The sequence below is a fragment of the Etheostoma spectabile genome, chromosome 12 (assembly GCF_008692095.1).
Source record: "Etheostoma spectabile isolate EspeVRDwgs_2016 chromosome 12, UIUC_Espe_1.0, whole genome shotgun sequence".
NCBI lineage: Eukaryota > Metazoa > Chordata > Actinopteri > Perciformes > Percidae > Etheostoma > Etheostoma spectabile.
The window spans coordinates 9,614,955-9,630,335 of record NC_045744.1 but is presented as its reverse complement, the minus strand read 5'-3'; the positions used below and the strand labels follow the sequence as shown (position 1 = coordinate 9,630,335).

General features: G+C 39.3%; 1 protein-coding gene across 7 annotated transcripts in view; it reads left to right on the top strand.

The window, feature by feature from the left end:
* The window catches only part of cacna1eb (calcium channel, voltage-dependent, R type, alpha 1E subunit b), a 58,536-nt gene that overhangs the window by 4,858 nt on the left and 38,297 nt on the right, over positions 1–15,381 (top strand). For 6 of the 7 annotated variants that reach the window (XM_032531255.1, XM_032531257.1, XM_032531256.1 and 3 more), the window contains exons 3-5: positions 4,024–4,290; positions 8,058–8,163; positions 9,039–9,178. In XM_032531255.1, the coding sequence (XP_032387146.1) occupies positions 4,024–4,290; positions 8,058–8,163; positions 9,039–9,178 (513 nt within the window). Of the gene's footprint in view, positions 1–3,219; positions 3,923–4,023; positions 4,291–8,057; positions 8,164–9,038; positions 9,179–15,381 lie in introns of those variants that run through there. The other variant, XM_032531259.1, reaches the window with a different exon arrangement.

Here is a 15,381-nt window from a genome sequence, read left to right as displayed (position 1 = left end):
CTAGCGGTTCAAATGTTGAAGTGATTAACGATAAATTCAATATAAATTCAATTCAATTTTATTTATAGTGTCAAATCATAACACAAGTTATCACATTAACACATTTTGTGGCTCTTGGTCGGCGGCCTTCTGCCTCGACGGTTGAAGGAGAGAGGGAGAGAGTGAAAGATAAAGAAATGCAGAAAGTATATTTTATAAAGTATAACTTATTATTGTTTTGTTGCTTAGCTACAAAGGGTTGTATCAAAGGGTGCTCCATAATAGCCATACATATGCAGATTTCTTTGTTATAGTTCCAACAATGAATCACCAAATCAGTTCCCACTGCTTTCATCAGTGGATTTGTTTCTTTTTTAATGCCTGTATGAGATTGTTGGCTGCGGTTTTCTGTAATCAGATACTCCAGCATAGCATTATTAGCAGAGCTGAGGGTGCTTGCTTGTGAACTCCTGACCTCTGGAGCCACATCGCCCTGATTATCTGCTTCCCATCACTCAATTGTGGAGTGGTCCTCCATCAGCGTCACCTACAACCCACCAACAAGCCCCCTCCCTCCTCCTCCTCCTCCTCCTCCTCCTCCTCCTCCTCCTCCTCCTTTGATTTTTCTTTACTCTACTATACTTCCACCACATCCACTTTACAGATTAATTCTCTCTCTGGCTTTCCCTGTCATGTACAAGACCCTGAAACACGTCCATCCTTGATCCCTGAAATGTGCATATTCTCTTATTCTTAACCTGTAAGTATTGAGTGCATGAGCTACAGCACATAAAAGTACAAAATATTAAACGAGGGACATTCATTTTAGAGTACTACTGTACTGTACATGCACTGTATTGTGGTTATTTGTCCATTAGGGGATGCTAGGGAATCAAAGTAGAAGCAAGCAGGGAAGCAGCATATGATGTTTTTGGAGCTCAGCAGTTGAGTGTGGACATTTTTTATTTTTACAGCTACAGAGCTGAAATTATTGATATTTCATCAATGAGTTATATAAAATCTCTGCATAATATGACTTTGGAGAGTGAGAAAAACTTCTTTCTTATAACAGAATTTTTTTTGAGATTTACTAAATGTTAAGCTTTTACTGGTGTTGATCTGCAGAGTTGTAAGATTGTTTTGAAATAACCATGATGTTATTGTGTTTCAAGGTAAAATGGCACATGTCACGGCACTGTGTGAAGATATAAGCAGCGTTTATTGGTAAAATCAAACTGAGATAACTCAGTACTAGAGGATGTCTGTTGCTAAGGAACAGCGAGAAAAATAAAATGCTAAAACCACTCCATTCAATCCTGGATGAAAGCCTGTCTGCAATTATATAAATGCTCTTTAGAGTTCTGGCACAAAGTACGCCCATTAACGTTTTAACTCCCAGTGCATGTAACCTGCAGCCTCACTTCATCCGTCTCCATACGGTATAGAAGGTGTTTTCTCCTAGACTATGAACATAAAAAGCCAGTGGAATTTTTTGCATCACTGTAAGGCACTAAAGTAATCCTTAATGAGCTAAATACTGTAGAGCCTTTCTTATACAGTAAGTTCATCTTATTCAAAGTTTAATCAGGTCTAGGCAAATTGATATGAGCCTTTCTGCTTTTATCCACTAACAGTTTACAGTTTAGCTATTTTTAGTAGCCTTTGAGTAGGCTGTGAGCAAGAGCAGGAACAAAAGCCAAATACTCCTAAAGCAGACTACATCTGGTCATATATGCATGGATTATCAGTGTAGCGACCCAAAAGTGATGCAAAGTCAGTTTGGTGTGTGTGTGTGTGTGTGTGTGTGTGTGTGTGGTGTGTGTGTGTGTGTGTGTGTGTGGTGTGTGTGTGGTGTGTGTGTGTGTGTGTGTGTGTGTGTGTGTGGATAAACAGATTTCTGTAGGAAGAGGTTGCTCTATTGTGCAACATGGCTTTTTTTGGCAGAAATTAAAAGAACGGAGCAGGAATTCAAGAGAGCTACGTCGCTATGGAAACAACAGCAAAGAGAGAGCAAGACACACTGAGAGAAAGAGAGAGATCCTACTGTTTGCAAAGATGGACAAATATTTTTGTTGGGCAACGTACAAGTAGATTTTTTTTGTAATGAATGCTTATGTAACAAATTTTTAGTAGAAAATGGATATGAATGTAAGATATGTGGCAGATACTTGATGTGCAGTGCATTACAGCAAACTGTACATATTACGTTCTAATTGTCATCCTGCTGTTTTTACAATCCGCACTGTATTGGTCAGTGTTGCCTTTTGTGGCTCTGCATGAAGTGACACGCCCGCCTTCTTCAACAGTTAAGAAGAGGAAGTAACAGAATCAGGTCTGAGTTTTAGGAGCTCACTTAGGGACTTATTCATACATCCTGTTAAAAAAAACCTCTTCTCCCCCATATCTCGACTTGTTTGCCAAGCATGCATTTGTCACTCTCTCTTGGTTTGCTTTCGTAATCCCCCTGTCTGAGCCCTCGCTCGCTGCCCGTCTGCACACTGTATACCTGCATTGTGCTGTCAGTCAGCAGCAGAGAGCCATATTTTGTGTCAGGGATGATGCCGTGGTTGATTTTAATTGTGTGCATTTGGCGTTACAAACAGCAGCTTCAGCCACGATTCAGTAATATCATGTCTGCGTGGGGGCTGAAGTGGTCATCTTCAGGAAACAGTGGGGAAAGGAGGAGAGCAGCAGATGGAGCGGGAGAGCCCAGTTGCCTAATGAGGTCTCACTTGTGGCACTGAGTGTGAAAAATACCCTGCTTTCTTCTCTGCTCCCTCAAAAAGGGAACAGCCCTAAGATCTATTTCATGCTCTATTTTTTCTCCTGACTTTTACTCCAATATTAGCACAATGGCCTAGTTTTTAAACATTTTAATAGTGCAAGTCTGTATCCATTAATGTCAATTCGACAACGCTGTCTATCAAATGGTGAACACATTTAAATGGAGGGAAATGAGTCAAGCTCCTGTTCTATAAATCACCTTTAGGTCATTGCCTTTATTTGCTTGCCCTATCCACACACTTGTTGCATTGTCTCTCTTTCTAGTCCGCTATTAAATTAATTTTCATACCTCTTTCTTGCTTGACACTGCACCCACTAACATCTTTACATAATTGTTTTTTAACCACATACCCACACAGCCTACAGTATATAGGTTTCTTTCTTTTTTTTTCTTTTTTTTTTCTTTTTTTTTAGGAAACAGTTTTTTTCATCCTCAGCAAACTATAATTACTATGGTAACAAAATATGCTCCTCCTCACTAGCTTTCATTCAGATGAATTTTGAAATCGCCATCATGAAATATCACTGTGGGAGGGGGCTGCCGTTGCTCCTGGCTGCGTGATCATTTCCCGGCAGGTGAAAACATGTTAGATGATCTAGCGATTCAAGCAACTCTTGCGACGTTTTCGACTCCTAAGAGAATAACTTATTGTGCGGTTTGATAAAGAATCGGGTTTTAATACGCGTTAAAACGGACGTCCTTTTTCCTTGAGGTCTTCCATTTGTCAAGTTGACCGGGTCGAGAAGATGCGTAAAGTTTGCGAAGATTTCCTTCGGATCTCTTATGAGCACAGAGTAGTTTTTGATCACGCAGCTCCCGCTTTGTCAGATCAAAACGAGCTTGGATGTTGATAGAAAATTGAAAGGTATAAACTCGTTGGATCTTTTTTTCCCTCCTTTCTCCGCTGCTTTTTAGAGACGCGTGCACATTAAAAGTTGTTCAGAACCGATGGTAACGCGCTGTTAAACAGATGGAATAACAGAGAGGCTGAGCTTTTGCACCTGAATCGCCATTAAGTAGGCTAAATGGATGTTTTTTGTCCCCTAGCATATAAGCCATCTGAATGATATAATCATTTTTTTCTTGTGGAGATGGAGTGATAGGAATCTGCAACTTTTGGGGAATCTTGGCTCTCGAAAAGCTGTCACCGGATTCAAGGTGGATCCTTTTTTCGTTTAGCTCCACTTCACATTTTTCTTTACTAGAAGTCGTCCTGTAGTGAACCATTCTAAGCCGGCGGTCTCCTCGTCTCTTTGTAGAATGGCTCGGTTCGGAGACGAGTCCGCTCCCAGCACGATGGACTCCGGGGATGGGGACGTGGAGCGCGGCGGAGAAGAAGGACAGGACGAGGCGGCAGCGGTGCTGTCGGCTTCCATGAAACAAGCCAAGGCGCAGCGGGCCCGGACCATGGCCATGTACAACCCTGTCCCACACCGGCAGAACTGCCTGACCGTCAACAGGTCGCTCTTCATATTCGCAGAGAACAACTTCATTAGGAAAACCGCAAGGCGAATCATTGAATGGCCATATCCTTCCATGAAAACACATTTTCAAAGTACAGTAGGGAAAGTGCATGTTGTCAGTTCAGCACCATGGACAGCTACAGGCAGCATGTGAAGCCTACAGCATGAAACTACAACTTTCATTCACACTTGAACGTTACACCATGTCTAAACAGTGACACAAGTACAGTTTCAGTACTCTCAATGTGTTTTGCATGACTCCTTTACATATAGGGAGTTGCCTTGCATCCTCCTTTAGTGTTTGCTCATCCGCATACTGATTTTAAGCTGTTAGTTAAATCATCAAATTAATTAATTCCTCTACATAGCTGCATTTAACCTCTTTTCATAATTCTGCTTCGTAACTGTTCCCTGATTTTATTCATCTGTCAGCTCCATGTGCTTCAGTGTTGGCAGAAGACAAAAAAGTTAGCATGTGGTGATCATTAGAAGCAGCTCTGCTCACTGTGGGGGTGGCATGTAGGCACATCTCTGCTCATTGGAATGTGAACCTGGCCATGAGTAGGTGTCAGTTCAAATCCACCAGGCACCGTTTTTTTTTCTTCTTCCTGCTGCAACATCGGCCAACAGTTGAACTTTAAGATCTACAGTAACAAATATTATCAGGGAAGTTATTTTTCCAGCAACTGCAGCACATTCATTTAATGTGAACACAGGCAATATGTGTTCACAATCACAGGCCATACATAAGACTCCATTAGTGATACTTGTCTTGTTCACTTTAATCAAACCATTCCATAAAAACTATGTCCATATTTAGACATTTTTAAAGCACAATCAGTTCAACATCCCTCAGTTGCCATATCTACCCACTGCTCCTCCCGTTGTACACCCCCTTCAGTGGAGCATGCCAGTCTCTCACTGTTACCTAACCACAGGCTCTGTGTGGTGTGTGGGAGTGGGGCTAGTGGTCAAGACTAGCTGGCCACTGGCAGCTTGATAATGTGACTGCCGGTATCACAGAAGCAGAGGTATGTGGGAGAGAGCTGGCCAGTTGTACTGTGGTGGATCGTGGGCTGTAAAAGCAGCACATGTCAGAGTATTGACTGGGTGAGACCCAGATTTTTGCTCACAGGGTCCAACTTCAAAGATCGCAAGTGAAAAACAGATTCATATGATTTTTTTTGCAACGGTGTTACTTTGATTGTATATTCCTGCACAAACACATGGGAGTGTTACAGTATGGTACTGCATTTCTTTCAGGTTTAGAAGTTGCTGGGATTTCTGTTGCTCAATGTAGGTCAAAGTGTCTGCACCATAGTTAAGTTGAAGAACAGTGCCAGTATAAAAATTATCTGGTTGCAGCTTCTTTTCTGTTTTTTTAATATCATTGTAAACTGCATATCTTTGTGTTTTTGACTGTTGTTCAGACAAAACAATATATTTTAAGATGTCACCTTGGAGACTTTGAAACTAGGGTGGATATTCTTATGTTTTTATGTTGTTGATGTTTTATAGATTCATTTATATAAATATATATACATCTCAAAAGTAATGAGCAGATTGATGCATTCTGAAAATAATCATTAGTTGCAGCTTTTTTTTATGTATTCATTCTACCTTCCAGACAGCCATGGTTTCCATTATTTGCATAGAACACAAATCCCATTAGTACACTACTAAAGCTTTAATTATTTATCTATTCTGTCACACTCTATTAAGAATGTAACTTTGATAAAAAAATACTGTAGACTTGATAGATTGATTTGTTTAGTTGATAGACAGAAAATTAATCTGCAATCATTTTAAGAATCCTTAATCGTTTAAGCCATTTTTTAGATATACTACCAAATATTCCCTAATTCCATCTTCTCAATTGTGATTTGCTGCAACACATTTGATAGACCAGAAGACTTATGTATTAATCAAGAAAGTAATTGTCAGATTAATTAATAATGAAAATAAGGGCCAGCTCAGTTTCTTACATCATTTAAAACCAAAGGATGTTATAAATGTATCCAGTGAAAAACATAGGAACAAACACACTAACACTACAACAAATTGTAAAAGGAAAAGGCAAAGTAGAGCCCAGATAATCTCACCCTGTCGCCCTATTCCACGTTTTAAGAGGGTGTCAATTAATGTTTGTTCTGTACTAAAACAAACAGCTGCTTAAAAGATCAGAAAAAAATATTGAAATATCTAAAAAAAAAAAACAGCATGGTTAACTGGGATTCATCTTAAATGGTCTACAACATGCATAATCTCTGCAGGTGTAGTGAGGGCAGGTGTGGTGGGCGAAATTTATTAAGTATTCCCCACTTTAGCTATTTTCAACTGCCTTCAATGGCAACAATGTGGACCTGTCAATGTGACTCGGTGTGGGTCCTTGATGGCCCCAATCACAGCACTCCTCTGTGAGTCAGTGACCCCATTTCACTAAAGGCAGGACAATTATTAACAAGGAGCAGCTGCCTCATGGGAACACTCCAGGGGACTAGAGGTCACAAGCACCTAACAAGTGTTAGGGCACATCTGGTTCACACATATGCACATACTGTATCCATAGGGCCCATGCATGTACACACATTTAGCTGTAAGAAGATAATAAGGTAGCCATCACTTCTGAGAAATTATCAAAATGATGCAAGAGCTTCTAGAAATAATAAGAACTTTAAAGCTTTAAAACCTACAGAAAACATTCAGACACTTAAGTTCTGAATTTGGAGTCACCTAAAATGGCCCAAATCAGTCCTGAAACAAGTTTCTTGCAGGAAATGTGGCGAGAGTTGTGGTCTATTCAACAGTTGTGCAGGAATACACTTCAAACTGCAAATCATCATAACTGAGGAGCTGGAAGTAAATAACCGTTTTAATGCACGATTGCAGCTTTCATTACATTTGTTATAATGTTGATATATGGGAATCTTTCAAATTCAACTTTTATATGTTAATTATTTTCCCAAATGTACAGACTCACAGTGTTTCTACAACTCCTCAGCAGATTCTACATCATATTAGGACTGCAACTAATGATGACCCTTTATGGAAGAAATACAACCAAGCAGAGTTTCCCAGACCCCCGAGGTGACGTCTTTAAATTATTTATTTTTTTGTCTGACCAACAGTCTAAAACTGATTTGCTGAAGATCTAAAGCACAAAGACACTGAATATACTTTGGCTTTTTAATTATAGACTGCCCTGCTTAAGTAGAAAAGCGTTAATACTTTGAGGATGTTGTACACTAAAATTGCTGTACTGTTTAACTTATACTGTAGTGCGCTGTGGTGTCAGCTATAGGGATGGGAGTTATCAGGACTTTTTGCTGTAGTTTGTTTAATAAACCTGTCAGGCCAAGGTGACCACTGCGCTCTTTTTCCCTCCCTAACCCGCCTCTTTTTTTTTTCTTTTTTTTTTTTTACTGAAAAGCACTTTTAAAAGCAGGTTGCCATGGATACTGCAATCTCTCTAACAGATTGCTCACAATGCCAGAGAATATGAACCATGCCATAATGCATCTTTCATTTAATCATCCATCCATCTATGTTTTTCTCCTTTACACGCACTTTGAAGTATTTGTATAATTTAGAAAATATACTGTATATATGGATAAAGAATTACACTAATAGTTACCGCTGTTACTGCTTTGGACATTTTAAGCTTGTTCAACTAAGAATATGGTGATTACTTTAGTATGGTCAATTAGGATATGTTTTTTATATTATCAGATGCCTGAAGTGTTGATCTACGATATCAGCATGTGTTTGGTTTTATCTGTTTTCTTCTTGTGTTGTGATTGAAGTACTTTCCTTAACTTTGTGGCCTTTACACCATTTGAGTACATGATCCTGGCCACCATCACCGCCAACTGTGTTGTCCTGGCCTTGGAGCAGCACCTCCCTGGAGAGGATAAGACCCCCATGGCAAAGAGACTGGTGAGGAATTAAATCTGTTTTCACATCCTCAACACATACACGGGGTTGTGAGCAAGGTCACAAAGCAAACCAGAGTTTCTGAGAAGACAAAGTTGTTTTTGTGCCTTAAACTACAGAAGTCACAAAAGTAAATCCCAAATCCCCCAAAGTAAAACCTTTTAGTTAAGGGTGCAAACTTTGCTGTTAGCATGTAGCATTATAAAAAGGTGTTGGATAGTTTTGCACAGAAATGGGTGAGAAATAAATGCCTGTTTAATGTAAGATAGCTTTACATGGTTACTATGTTACCAGTTTTACTAAATGCCACATACATGTTTACCTTATGTGGTAGAAAGACTCTGAATGAGACCATTTTCAAAATGAGTATTTTTGATACCAATATTTTATTTTTTAGATCTAAGCGATGTTGGGTGACAGCACTTCTTGTTGACGTTCAAAGTATTTTCAAACAAAACGAAGGCTAGCTCACCCCTCCCTCCTCCTCATCCCCTCCCCTCCCCCTCCCCTCTAACCCCCCAACCCCCACCCCCAAATCCTTCTTGTCTTGTTGTAGCCTAAAAATTGCGTGACATTGCTTAGAGCACCTTTAAGTATATGGATTGTAAGTTTATGACTTTTTTTCCTTGTAATGGAGTAATATTTCATTGTGGTAGTGCTAATTCTAGTTAAGTAAAGGACTAATGTCCAAATATAAGCTATCACAACATTATGGCAGTGTGTTTCTACCCCCCTGCTGCACGCACTTCCTCAATTGTAAATGAGATATAGTCTATACATGTGTCTATGTGTGAATCCTGCGTATACTCAACAGGTTATAGCTTTGACTTTTTTACAGACTCTGCTGACCTGCTTCTTGTACATTATTATTTTCACAGGAGAAGACAGAGCCCTACTTCATTGGGATCTTCTGCTTCGAGGCGGGGATCAAGCTGGTGGCCCTCGGTTTTGTTTTCCATAAAGGCTCCTACCTGAGGAACGGCTGGAACGTCATGGACTTCATAGTCGTCCTCAGTGGGTGAGTGACATCAGTTGGTCTCTATGACAACCTGGTGGTGAGAAATAGTTGTTGTTAACATTGTCAACCAATTCCTAAGTTGCTTCCAAGCATACTGGTGAAGTCTGTTTTTGAAGGAGGAACAAATATCTGTTCTCTGTGACTAACCAACTTTTTGAGCATTGCCATACACTCTGACGGTGAGCCAATCCAATCAGAGCAAAGCAATTGCACTTAGACTTTGGAATGGCAAGAGTGTCTTAGCTTTCTTCCTGTTTTTCTCCTCGTGTCTGGATGCTTAATAGATCTTCTTCAAAGCAGTCAAAGCTGGAAAAAAGCACAGGTGTGACTGATAACATTAGCAATGGCACACTTCAAACTAAGCCATTCATTCCAGTGACCCAGTCTGCACAATACCAGGTCCCTGTAGCTGGCTCACATAAATGGAATACAGCCATCATTAACATTATTAATTACACCTGAATTTTTCTTTCAATTGCATGTTGAATTATCAATAAAAATGACATTTAATACATTGCTGGTCACAGTGTTCGGTTTGAGAAACATGTTTTTTCATGCCATTTATGTAGTAGCTATGTAATCAAACAGTCAGTCCTGTCACCTTTCCATGCTAACTTCTGTTCCTGCAGCGTCAGTAATGCATTTTATCATATAGCTTTTCTTTTGTTTGTCACTCTCAAACAAAATACTTGGTATTTTTGTACATATTCTTAGCTACATTGGTAGTACTGACAATAAAACAATGATTATTTTTGCTAGTAACTAATATTAAACAACATCTCCCAATGAAAGCTAGTGGAGCAGAATCTAACTGTTGCTGGGGTTTGGCTTTTCTGTACAAGAGCGGATGACTATTGAATAAGTGTATCTCTAATGCACTGCTGTGTTTGCATATGTATTGCCATATGTTGTGGCTATATGTTTGATAACAATAATGTTAGCTAATGTACAGTATTTATGACTGAAAACAGAAGTCCATTGCTGTGTCTTCTACTATGCAAAAGGAGTCTACTTTTTGTTTGATTGTTAAATATTCTGGATATCTGATTTTAACAGTAACTTAATACCATCAAAGTCTTAATTTTTTGTGTTCCACTCCTTCAGTAACAGTTTGCTATCTCTGACAGCTTACAAGCTAACAAGATACAAGGTCAATTTCCTCTGTAGGCAGGCCTACTACAATAGAATAGAATATGCCATTTATGTCTTTAGAGACTAATGGGACAAATACTGATGATAAATATACCCCAAAATTGTAAAAATGCAAACCCATATCTAAACATAATTCCTAACATTGTACTTCTTCACAACCATTTTTAAGCTTGTTTAAACTTTAAGGATAAGGCTGCCGTTATTCTGTATAGTTTTTCTACAAATCACATGAAAATACCAAAACAACAATGTGTTTTTCCGTCTCTGAATGGTTTGTGGCATTCAGTACCAAGCCCATGCTTTTCTACTGATGACATAAATCTGATGTAAACGTTTTACAAATATAGTTAAAGGTGCCCTGCAACACGTATTCCATTACTTTGTGGTAATGTCTGAAATTCTAACCATGGACTCTTAACAATGTTTGTGGAAAATATGCATTGGTTACCTTGTTTCAGGCCATTCTAGCGTGGTATAGAAAGCCTGCAAGAAGACTCAGCTCGATATGTGCCAGTTTTCATTAATATTCTGTGAGCTAAGCTGCTGGACTCTGATCTAGCTAACAGCTAGCTAATGAGAGCCTTGCTATCAGCATCCTTTACCCAGCTCAACTGGGCGAGCCCATGAATAGTAATGAGCTCAGGCAACATGACGTCCGACTGACCAGCTGTTGTAATTGGCCTGATTTCTCCACCTATTTCTTTTCAGTGGCTAGAGCTGACAGAGGGGGTAGCAGTTCATTTTCGCATTCACAACATAACACAAACACATATGGAAACATATTGTAAAAAATGCAAGTAAAAACGGTTTTGTGTGGTAGGGCACCTATTAGAAAAAAAGGTAAAGGAAAAAAAAGGCAGTGTAATTTCCTGAAACAGGTGGGCATTGTGACACACTTAGTCAAACAGGAGTAAACAGTGCATTTTTAGGGTCTATTTTCAGCCACAGATCAACAAACATTTAGTGCTTTATTTAGTAGTTATAGCAGCAAAAATGAACTTCTTTGGCTGTGTTTATCGTTATGAAAGAAAATGTCACCTAGTGCAAGGATGTGGCTCGTCAATGTGATTTCGAACAATGGAGGTCTATGGCACAGAGGAATAAGCTTTTAGGCTTTGGCAACACAGTCTTGTTAGTAAAAGCAGTACAATTTGTGATTATGTTCTTTTCATGGGATTTGTTTACAAGAAAAATGTAGAATATTGCCTGCTTTATCCTAACTACCTTCTAAATTCTAGTTGGACTTGAGCAAAGTAGCCTTTTAATATTAACTTGCCAAGTGTAACTCTTGACAGAGCAGATTTGTCTATGTGCATATGTGTGTGTGCGCTTGGAAGTATCCCTGCAACTGCTCTCTTTTAATTTTGGTTGAACTCCATGATGAATTACAAACTCCACCAGTTGTATTAGAGAGTGGAGAGAATTTTTTTTTTTACATTAATGCTCATCAAATGGTGCTGCAATTAATTTTGACAGAATTCATTTTACTTTACCAGGCTGTGGGTGGTGAACCAAAAGATTAATTTTGCGACACTGATTGTCAAGTTATGTTGGTGCATTCATGCATGTGATGCTGCTTGTGTCAACGTTTGCCACGTATGCTTGTAGTGCATTTTAAAGGCTTCTCATCCCCACTCGCTGTACCTCATGTCTGACACCTGGTCAGCAGTATTGGACCCTTTAGGCAGGTCTTTATTGTTGATATATGTTGTTGTTAATTTCATTTAAAATATAAACACGGCATACATCCACAGAAAAACGCATAAATGCAAGTAAATGTGTGTTTCCATGGCACAGTCAGGCTCTGCAGTCAGCAATAGGTGGGTGGATAAGTGGATTGGCAGTTGTGTCTAAAACCTGCATTGGTTCGCCCCCAGGACCTTTGTGAATTAAATGTGAATGCAGCGCTATTGTTGTGCAAAAGCATTGGAAGAATGGATGGATGCCATAGAGAAAGAGAGAAGAAAGGGGAGGGGAAATAAGGGGTGGAAAGGACGATGGAGAGACAAAAAAACATGGAGACTTCATTTGTTCCCTTTAAGACTGCAGGTTTAGTAAATTAATTGTGAAGGAGGTAAACATTGTTATCAACTACGCTGGTTATGGCTAAGTGTACAGTATTCAGCATGCAGGGAAGAATGCTGTTGGCATGTTGACATCTCATTTCAACCTGACACCCACATCTTTCTTTTTCACAGTATCTCTTATTTCTGTCTTTCCATCCCGCTGTTTTTCTCTCTCTCTGCCGCTTACATAAAAGGCACATCAGCATCACGTTTACAGACCAGTTAGTGCCAGTCTAAACACTCAACAGCTGTGTTGTTGACAGATTTCCACTGAATTTTACGAGGTTAAAGTTTTTAGTCAGTTTAAATGAACAGTACTGGTTGCTTTATTGGGATACTTTCAAATTCTCTCATTAGGCATCTGTCAAAGTTTGCTACAAAATATCTTGCTTTCAGTTTCTACATTAAAGGCTTGTTAACAAAAAAACCACTGGTGCGAAAACAACAGCTCGTTATTCACAAGCCTTTGACTAGTTGTTTAAAAAAAAAATTGAAATACAGTGCTGGCCACTCACGGCTGGAGAAAGACATCAGTTAAATGATATTTTCAATTTCTTCACATGCATTTAGGACAATCTGTGACATTAACCTTATATTACGTTATTGAAATGCAAAGGTGTAATAATTTGATAAAAATTGTCCACTGCAGGAAACTGTTGCCTTTTATCAGCCGCCCATCAAGCATGCAAAATGTGAGTGTTGCTAAAAACAGAGATTTGGCGTAGGATATCACTTGAAGGCCAGTGGTGCAAGTTGTGTAACAGTTGGAGTTCAGAGAGAACTGTGGTGTGGACCCAATTACTCTCCTCCAAAACACACTGGTGGGAACTTGAAAATGTGTGTCTTACATAACAATTATTGTCATTAGTGATACATTACAATTATTTACTCAGTTAACTGATTAAACGTTTGGTTTATAAAATACCCTCCATCCTCCTACATGTGATGTGACATAAAAGTACAACAACTGACAAACCGTCCAAAACCCAAATAATTCAGTTTACTGTCATAGAAGACTAAAGCCTTTTACACACATAGCGTTCAGGAACATTTCCACCTTGCACTTTTTGACACTTGTCCTGGCAATGCCAGAATAGATGGGGGAAGGAGACAGCAGCAGTGCTTATCCCTGCAATGCTCCTGTTTGCATTCACACCACAGCCATACCAGAATTTTTCCTGTTACTAGGTCCTGAGTAGGGACATTGGTGGGACATATTTTACTATATATCAATAATTTCTTCCATTTATTCATGACCTCATGCAGGAAATGTCCCTGCACATTTCAGGGATAGATTGCATTTGTGAAAGGGGCTTAAAGGTGCTCTAAGCAATGTTATAGCCTAAAATACATGTGACATTGCTTAGAGCACCTTTAAGAAAACCAGGAAATATTCACATTTGAGAGGCTTGAACCAGCTAAATCTTCAAATTTTTTATTTTAAAAATGGTATTAACAATTACTATTGGTCTGGTTCAACGGATGTAGATTGCTGGGATATAGCCTAAAGCACTTGATGTCAGCTCACCTTCCGCTATCTCTGCTAACTATTTTGCAAAGGGCACCGTTGCTGCATCTAGAAGTTAGTGCCGCTCAGGACATTTGAGATTGGTTTAAAGAAATACAAACAAGCTAGAAAATGTTTCCCCTATCCCAGAAAAGATAAGCTGTGTAGCGAGACCATACTCCAGTGCTAACACAGCGCTGTGGAGATAGGTCTGGCAATGTGAGATCACTTGGTTATAAAATGGTTGCCAATTAAACTTCTGTGGATTGAAAAATCCATTAACTGACTGATCGTTTCACTTCTACTGTGTGTCTGTGGTGGTCAAGCAGTGCACGTATTACAGACACCATGATACTATATGTTTTGACTTACACTCTATTCAATCTATTTATTTGTCTTCATACAAGATTGGGGCAAAAGTTTGAGCAATAGTGGTTGGAGTTTCATTGGAGAGCAGTTTGAAAGGTTTTTGGTTATCAATGCCGTGCACATCAAAGAGCCCATATTCAATATTTTTTAAATGACAATGTATCAAATCACAATGTGAAAGGGGTAATTATCAGCCAAATCTGCAGCTCCAAATGACTTTATGAAGCTTTGTAGCGAGTTTCAGCTCATTTTTGTCTGGCAATTTTACGTTTTGTTTAAATCACCGCTCTCATTATAGCGTCTAGCCATTCACTACCTGCTCAACAACAAAAAGCGGACAGACAAAGTTAATGACTACCTGGTGAAGATAGATAATGGAGCATTCAGCAGCTAAGAAGCTAGTTATTTCCTGTAGGATTGAGTAGCAACCAAAAACAGAGCTAAAAGGATGGTGAATATTGGACTTACATTCATCACAACTCAAAAAAATAAAAATGTTGCTCCCTAACTGCTAGATGTGTAAAAAATTAACTGTTTGCTAAGTTCACCATATCAACTTAAAAGGATGCCACGTTGTCCAAAAGGTGGTTAAAAAAATCAGTTACTGCAGGTTTAAAGAGTAACACCAGGCTGACGAGTAATGTGTCAGTGCCACAACCAGCATGACTGATGCGTAAGATCGAGTGTGGTCAGATATGTGCTTTGTTGCACCTGTAACCACAGCTAAAAAATGTGGAGTTTCTCTGGTTTCCATGGACTCAATTGTTTAAGTTAAGTTGTTCTCATACAACTGAAATCATGTCACCTAAAGCATAAAATACACAAAGTTGTTGGTAGACTTTCTGCAGGCTACAGATCATCTTCTCGCTCAATGCCAACCACAGCTGGTTACTGACGACCTGGTTTCCTGCCACCTATCTGACACATTTTCTGGTAGCACATATGCTGCTCTGCTCTCTTATCTCTCTCTTTCTCTCTCTCACTCACTCACTCACTCACTCACTCACTCACTCACTCACTCACTCACTCACTCACTCACACACACACACACACACACACACACACACACACACACACACACACACACACACACATAAACACATACACAC